This window comes from Anneissia japonica, unplaced genomic scaffold (assembly GCF_011630105.1).
Source record: "Anneissia japonica isolate Jap-2015-1 unplaced genomic scaffold, ASM1163010v1 scaffold288246_len349457_cov184, whole genome shotgun sequence".
Taxonomy (NCBI): Eukaryota; Metazoa; Echinodermata; class Crinoidea; order Comatulida; family Comatulidae; genus Anneissia; species Anneissia japonica.
Window position 1 is genome coordinate 173,196 of NW_022752398.1, and position 8,575 is coordinate 181,770.

Here is an 8,575-nt window from a genome sequence, read left to right on the forward strand (position 1 = left end):
ATACATGGAAACCGCAGTCCCAAAAGTTGGTCTTTATTTGGAGGGAGACCTGAATTTCCAAATAAAGTATAACCAAATCATTTTGATTCGACATTTTCGATCATTATCAGCAGGGGCGGATCCAGTATTTCAAGGAGGGGGGAGGGGGTTCAGAAAATTTTCCCAAAAACCCCCCAAAAAGAAAGGGGGCCCGGGGGTCGTCCTTCGGGAAAATTTTGATGGCCGGAAATGAGCTTTTCCGACTTTAAGTTATCTTTTAATGACTTTTAATTAAGTCCTTCAAAATTCAAGGTTTTCCCTCTCTTGAAAAAGGTCAGGTAATTTTACACATTTTTAGGCCTATACATAGAGAAAAAAATAAAAGACATAGGCAATATATTATTATATTCTAACAATATTGAGTAGTTGGATACGTAGTCTTTCCTCCATGGATCGGTAGGCCTGAAGAACGTACTTTCGTACATAAATTATTACGACTCGTTGAACCAAAAACAGTGTTTGTTAAATTTATTTAATTGAATGCTAGTTGGGCTAAGCCTAGTTTGTCTGATCTGCCACCTATGCCCAGGTAGGTTAGCATGCCTTTTGTAAGCCAGGACCTATTCGTATTTTGTTACGTTTCTTCACAGATTGGGGTTCGTCCGAACCCCTTAAACCCCCCTCCCCTGGATCCGCCACTGATCAGGAATATAAAAGCCCATAGTTGCCACATATACCTTTACTTTATTGAATTCGGGGCACCTGACTGGCTATAATCTGCGCCTGTTTTTCCATGTAAACTGAATTCTTTTAAAAATTAAACCAAACTCGTTTACAAATGTTTAATAAAATAAATCCATTTTACAAAGTATGCTTACCATTTGCTTACTATGTGTCTTTAAGGTCTCGAGATAAATAATTTTCAGTATAGTGAAGCAAGCAACCAGAATTGTAGGTGTGCAGCAAACTCACCTTGAGATTTTATACAATTCTTTAGTCATTCAAAAACATTTTTCTATTTTATCTGATTCTAATCAGCAGAAGTAATTGCAACGAGATACAGAAAATCATTCGTTCCCACTGTTTTTAGAAATGTTTCTGTGTATAAATATTTATATTTTTAAAAGATTTTTTATTGTTAACGGATTTTAAATTATGTGTACTGTATTTTTCAGTACAGTATAGGCCTATACATATTTTTGTGATGTTTACTGTCAAATGGTCATTATAGACTTTTATTCCGGGTGACGATCAAATTAAAGGTCAAAATATAGAGTCAAAATATATATTGAAATATTGCACTCATTAATAATAAGCTTTTTGTTAACACACAACGATGAGTAATTAATGTTAATAACCTTTTACACTTTCGAAAGATAAAAATCAATATGGTTGATAAAAATTGATAACTTTAAAATTACTATTTTTTATTATCATTATTATTATATATACGATTCCGAAAGGTTTTCATATACCTAATTAAATGTTCAAAAACCTTCTATCCACGGGCCTGTATATACACATACATATATGCACGATATTTTTGTTAAACTTTTCGAGATTTAAAGTGTGATTATTGCCACTACTTTCGTATTGTAAGGGAAAAAATAAATGCTGTAAAAGCTGAAATTAAATCCTAGATATATCTTGATGGAAAAAAGAAGTATAATACTCAGCTTCAAACTTTTACTAAATTTAAGTACCGGTACACTACAAATAATAATTAAACTTCTTACTTTGAATTTAATAAACAGACCAAACTAAACGATATGCACATAGGCCTACTGGCATTTCATTATCAGAATAGTGATAATTTTATTTGTTAACGATCCAGCAGGAATTCAAGCTATGCCTATTTATATGTTAAATATTGTATCACGCTACATACACCCACTATCTATTTGAAATAAGTTTATAAAAATTATAGCAGACAACTCAGAAGAATCAATAGGCCAATCTGGCCACCTAAACATTTTCAGGGGCTACCCACTACCTCATCAGAATCTTATTCCCCAGGCGGCAGTTTTCTCACTTCTTAAGAGCGCCCCCTCTCAGCACTCAACAAACCCTGGCTACGACACTGAGTTTGGAGAACACCGTACCAGGATGACTATTTCATTGCAAAAATCACGAATCACAGGCTGCCTAAAAAGGGTACGCCTACCTGTTGGTGCACACTAGCTACGGGTTTCAAGTAAACTAAATGTAGTTTTAGCGTGGCGCGCGCGAAATCGCGCTTACTTAAACTAAGCTCCATGTAGAATTTAAATATTGTAACATATTCTAAAGTAGAAAACAATCTGAAACCATAATAATCTAGCAGCATGATGTCGCCCATGTGTTGGTAGGCTATTTCCGTATAAGTTCGTAGCACAACAAATAGAGTAGCATGCTACCTGGTTTTTCACTAGTGGACATAACGTCCATCATGCGGCATATTCTTGCATTGAGATTCAGATTCCTCCATCCTTGATATCATCTTACGACTGATCGAAATCGCTGACTATGCGAGTAAAACTAATGAAATCATGTACCTATAATTAGCTAACTCGAGTACCAATAAATAAGCAGGTTGATGACTACGCATGCCACTGTAAGCTTTAAAACTCGGAAATTAAAAACTACCAAGAGAAAACCTACATAATGTTCGCTGTACCAGGAGCATGCGCATATGAACAGTTTTGCTTTTACATCATGTTCGGTCTTCTGAAACATATAAAAATTAGGGACTTAATTTATGTGAATTTATTTATTTCGCTAGAAGCAACAAGGGAACGTCGTATCACAAAGCTACATAAGAAGCTACTCAGTTAAGGCTGGCATACTTTCCCTTTCGATGAGCCCTTGGGATTCGCCGAGTCCCTCATGGGGTGTTTGGCAAATCCTAGCCTGTTGCTGATGGATTTCAAAGATGTATTTATAAGAAGGAAAAATGTCATCATCTCTCCAAGGCACTAATGCATTGAAAACGAAAAGCCTACGAGTATGATTTGGAGTAAAACCGAAAGAAAGCCCTCACCACGAACCACAGTGACGCATGGGTTCCTGCCCCATGGGACTCCTCTCAACGATATCCAATTCGTACAATGATCGTATAATGCTATATTTTGATATGTTGATGCTTCGCATTCGAACATTCATACTTCCACTTTTGGTCCGATACGTAACTGTCCATTATAAGATGTGCGTTGCGTGGATCAATGAGCATTACACAGTGGCAAAGATTATCAAAGTAAACGCTACTGTGCGTCAAACAAAACGCGGGACGAAGCAGTACACCTCCGATGCAAAGGCAACGACGCTGTTTCCAAATGATATGTGAACTGAAATTGCATTTAATTACGAAGACAGTCTCAAAGCGAAACAGAACTGCCTATAATGTCATTATGCAATTTAATCTGTTAATGTGAGATTCCCCATGTCAAGCCGTCACAAACCTTTAGAAAGAGAAATTTTGCTTGGCCCCAGAAGGCGTCGAACGAGAGCAAAATGCTATCTATCCCCTTCTTCACGTAACAATGCGTCAACTATGCTGGTTCGTGTCGCTTGTTAACTTTTCATCAGTGGAGCGTGTCGTGTATGACCTGGTTAGGCCTACTCTAAGTATCGATACATTGATTACGAAAACGTTATCAATCGTCATTTTAAAATGATTAAAATAGTAATAAATTTTGATATAGAAATTCAGTGGAGTTTTAGACCTAGATGTGTTGTCATTTAAAAGCTGGAACACACAGAATAAGTGATCACGCTCCCTTTCCATAATGAAAGGCCTATATTAAACATGGTTGCCATGAAAAAAATCCGATATCTCAGCCTCCCTATTAGGGATTTTAGAAAATGAATAACTAGCAAAAAGTAGACACACGATATACATTGTATGATGTAAGTAATTGGAGTTAAGTTAAAGGAAATAAACTTTAGCTATTACTGTAGATAAAATCGAGAATATAACCTACAACGGGCAAGGAGATATTAATTCCGTTCCCATAAAATAAAAACTGAGGTAGGGCTGATCATGGTGAGTACAGTAAAACACGCACTGATATTGCCTATCAATATAATATATTAAAATATATAATCAAGATGGTATATGTCAGAGAGTAAAGTTGAGAATAACACTATAGTTTTAAAACAAATTTGATGTTTATAAGTTCTGTAAATCACTTGATCTTGAAAATGGTTCAGTGACAGACCCGAAACGTCGATCCTTTTTTTCATTAAATTTTGTTTTGAAATTATATAGTAAAAGTCTGTTAATTTGTCATAACTAATAAACCATAATCACCTTATATAATCTCGAATAGGCCTATAAATATAAAATAATAACAGAATCTAAAATGTGTTTAAAGTGTATCAAAAGTTATCATTAAAGAACGATATTGCAATTATAATTATGGAGACGTTCCTAATGAAATTCCTCATCAGATGAATAGTATACGCTCTGAACGCTGTGTTTACTCAAAAATATTTATCGGCAATGGATTACTTTCACTTATGCATTTTTATCAGTTTTTTTTTAATTTTTTTATTTACCTCTTACAAAAAACTCCAAAGAGATGGTCAATATGTTGCCGGTAATAATGTATTTAGCGAAATTTTTAGGCCCTTTTTAATAGTTATATAACTATTTTATATTTGCCATGCATATTTTATGTCCCGATAAATATATACTATACATTCATATTGTTATAGGCCTATATTTATTTGTTACTTTAATGCTTAGTATATTTTAATTTTAATTAACTTTTTAATCGCCTTTTCCTGTTCTATGCTTGGTTTTAATCATAGCCCTGTGTTTAGACTTTCAATTATCTTCAGCTAATCAACTAACTATAGTTTTCCCACGGTCTACCACTTGATCATTCCATGGAGGAAATATATTGTTAATTGTTCTTCCTTATCTTTGTTTATATGTGGGCTTACATATATCATTAATCCTTTATAGTATTCCGACTTGCTTTGGACTTATTGTTTCTCAATTTGTATATTACCAAGAAACTTTCTCAGGATGAATGTTCATTTTATGTCAAGCGTTGATAAAGACTACAGGAGTAGCCGAAATATTCGTTTCAATCAATTCTAGTGTTTACACATATTACGTACCTGAGTTCATACCGTTACGCGATCTCTGTATAGCAGGAAAATGTAATCTGACAGTGGAAATCTATTTGATACATGTTTCGGGCATAGCCCATCATCAGGTATAAAGAGCTGTGACAAAAAAAAACAGATAAATTTATAGCTAGGCCTATACAAAACACCCAATCAAAATACAGATAATGAGCAATCTTACGAGCTCGCGCGTCGTAGTAAACAAAGAACGTGACACAACGTATCAGAATCTGACATGTCAAAATGCTAAGATGAAAGGATCGTCGTCTAGAACAATAAAACAATACATATAACGATTGAACATGTTGCCAATATTACCAGCAGAGTGCTCAATGAAAGCAAAACAAAAATAAGAGGTTCAACAGTATATTTGATTAGACTTATTACTACAGTATTTAGTTTCGTGTACATACAGTACATGGTGCAGCACAACACTAGGAAATTTTATCTGAAGAATGTTGCACTATATATTATATAGGCAATAATATCTGAAGATTGTTGCACCATGCATTATATAGGCAATATCTGAAGAGTGTTGCACCGTGTATGCCTATGTATATCACGAAACCAATAGTAATAAAATGTCTTGATTGTCTTGATGTCTTCATTGATCGAAAGTAGATAAAAGTTGAACCTCTTATTTTTGTTTTGTTTTATATACCGTATATACATATTATTTTATTTGAATTTCGATTATTCCTGCAACGATTTATGGTCATAGTATTTATAGACTGGACATCAGGACCATACGTGAGACTAGTCTTTACAATTTAGGTGTTTTTTTATTTCGACTGTAGCAAATGTGATTAAAGATAATTTAGACAAAGATAGTTTATATTTGAAGTGTTTTGGAACATAACAACATTTGCGCATGCATCTTATATCAGCGATACTCACACAACGTGAATGAATTTCATTGTCGAGTATTTAGGTTTGTATACAATATATAAACGATAAGACAATATCAGGCATGAAATTATAATTCTAAACTAATTAATTTGCTGGGGTAGAAATATGACCGTATTATCCATTGTGAACTCGCATGAATGAAAGTTTATGCGAACAATGTAGTATGTCAGTTACTAAAGGTAGTATCGAAGCACCCCACCAATCGTATGCAGTGCTGATATCATATAAACTGGCCAACTCATTAGTTTCATGAGTATTATAACTGCATTATTTTTACTATTATTGTAAAAATAAAGTTATCTGAATTTTAATGACATTCAGGCGCGACGACACGCGTGTCAAGGGTACTGGTATACTACAAAAATGGTTGGTTATCAAAGTAGATAGGTTTACAATTTATACTTACCTACATAACCTGTGCCATGGTATAAAACATTACATTGCAATCCTTGTAGTAAGTAGAGTACTATATGTCATAATGTTGGAAGAGGTACTAATGATAAAGTAATTATCGATTATTAATCGATAGATAGGCCTAATGCATTTTCTTAGTGTTATCTGTTGTTCAAGCTTTTCTCTATTCAGTTTTTCATAGCCTATTTACTTCGTTCTATAGGATCTGTGGTTCTACTATTGTACACGATTAAGCATTTACTAAGTCATAAAACAGATGTATTCCGACTCAGTCTACGACACACCGAGTACAGAAATGAGTCACAAAGTTATATTTAGCTCCCTTTTACTGTGGATGTCGGCGTCATATATATTTTACTATTTATACACATAGTCATTATATATATATATATATATATATATAGGCCTATATATATGCCTATAGTATATAGGCCCTATTCCATGTTTACTAATAATGTGATATACAATATAATGAAAGTTACTTTGTAACATCATGTGTTCATCTTATGTTGACGGCACAGATGATTAGTTGGTTCTAATGAGAACATATTTAAAGACATTAAAGGCCTAATACCTTAACAAAGAGCAGGGAACTGCATCCCTCAGTACAGTACCGTAACTTAATGTTATACTAACACTTTGACAGTATTCACCCGAGTAAACGTGTGTGACCAGCCGATATCCCTATAGCTGCAGACCAGCATCGTAATAATAAATAGGCCTAATATTACATAATTACAATTGAACGATTTATTGTACCTCACCTTGGGAAAGTCTTTTGAGAGCCTTGGGCCGGGCCTGTTTTCGCCGTGACATTCTTACAACAATTCGGCGGCAATATTCACGTCGGAATTAGACCGATCCAGGAGAGGATGAGAAAAAATTGAATATCCAATTGTACTCGGCGCTGTGTTACAATCTTGACTGCTGAATCCAATGTGCGAATCAAACACAACGGACAAGCTTTCGCTAATTCTGTAGGCCTCCAGGGGCGGACGTGAGCTGGCGTTGAATCGCCAAACCACGGAAGGAAATAGTGGGCGCACTAGGGTTCCTCGCTCTAGGAGGGGCTTTCATTATAAAGCTAACAAATTACTCGCTCTCCCAGTCAGAATCGCATTTGTCAATAACGTTAATCGTAGCGTAGATGTTCACAGCTGGGTCGACCAAGGCCGGACCAAATAGGCGTCCCGTCGTGCGTGCTAATACGTGCTTCTAGCGCTGACCGCACGCTGGGCCGACTCCACTGTGAATCAATAGCGAATAATGCCATAGCATGGCCTGCTTTTATACAGTTTAAATGCACAGTCGAACGAGAATTTTAGAACGACACAAAGAAATTAAGCGAAATTAAAGCTTATCTCTCAGCGAGATATCATACACAAGGTTATGCTTCGTCCGTTTCACTAATGCCCGACAATCAATTTAGTCTGTTTTTAGACTAGGTAATTTTTCTTATTTTCAACCAGCTAAGCCAAAGATGAGACTGCACTGATATTGCGCGGATACCTGTGTGGTTAAAACACTTTTATTCTAGGTCACTACGAGGCCTCTGATCAGCGGGACCACAAAACGCGAACATGTAATAAATTGCTGGTTCCAATCGATTATATTATGTCACAGAAATTAATAATAATAATAATAATAATAATAATAATAATGATAATGATGATGATAATGATGATGATGATAATGATAATAATAATAATAATAATAATAATAATAATAATAAATAATAATAATAATAATAATAATAATAATAATAATAATAATAATAATAATAATAATAATAATAATAATAATAATAATAATAATAATAATAATAATGCACTTTTTCTTTTAAACACAATCGTTACTGTGATATTGTCTATTGGTTTAGGCTTCAGTATTTCAGTATTTATTGGCACTCACTTTCAGATCAGTGGCACACACCTAGCAAGGTGGTGCGTCCATAAGATATACACAAAATGAACAAAATGTGAAACCATCTTAAAATCAAAGAGAAAAGGATTAAAATAAACCAACTTAATTACGGTGTTAAAGTACTCCTATATAAATATTAAATTAAACAATAAGCTTAACGTTGAATAATAAAAAAAGTTTACAGTATCTAATTATAATATATAAGCAGTGTTATTATGGGACAGAGTAGTAATGG

At 34.4% G+C, this 8,575-nt stretch overlaps 1 protein-coding gene across 1 annotated transcript in view; it reads right to left on the minus strand.

Annotated features, from left to right (window-relative positions):
• Nucleotides 1-7,630, minus strand: part of LOC117122302 (zinc finger protein 423-like) — a 24,288-nt gene extending 16,658 nt beyond the window's left edge. Inside the window, exon 1 of the mRNA XM_033267848.1 lies at nt 7,182-7,630. Coding sequence (XP_033123739.1) covers nt 7,182-7,233 — 52 coding nt within the window. The 5' untranslated portion in view covers nt 7,234-7,630. The remainder of the gene's footprint in view (nt 1-7,181) is intronic.
• Between the last annotated feature and the right edge of the window lie 945 nt (nt 7,631-8,575).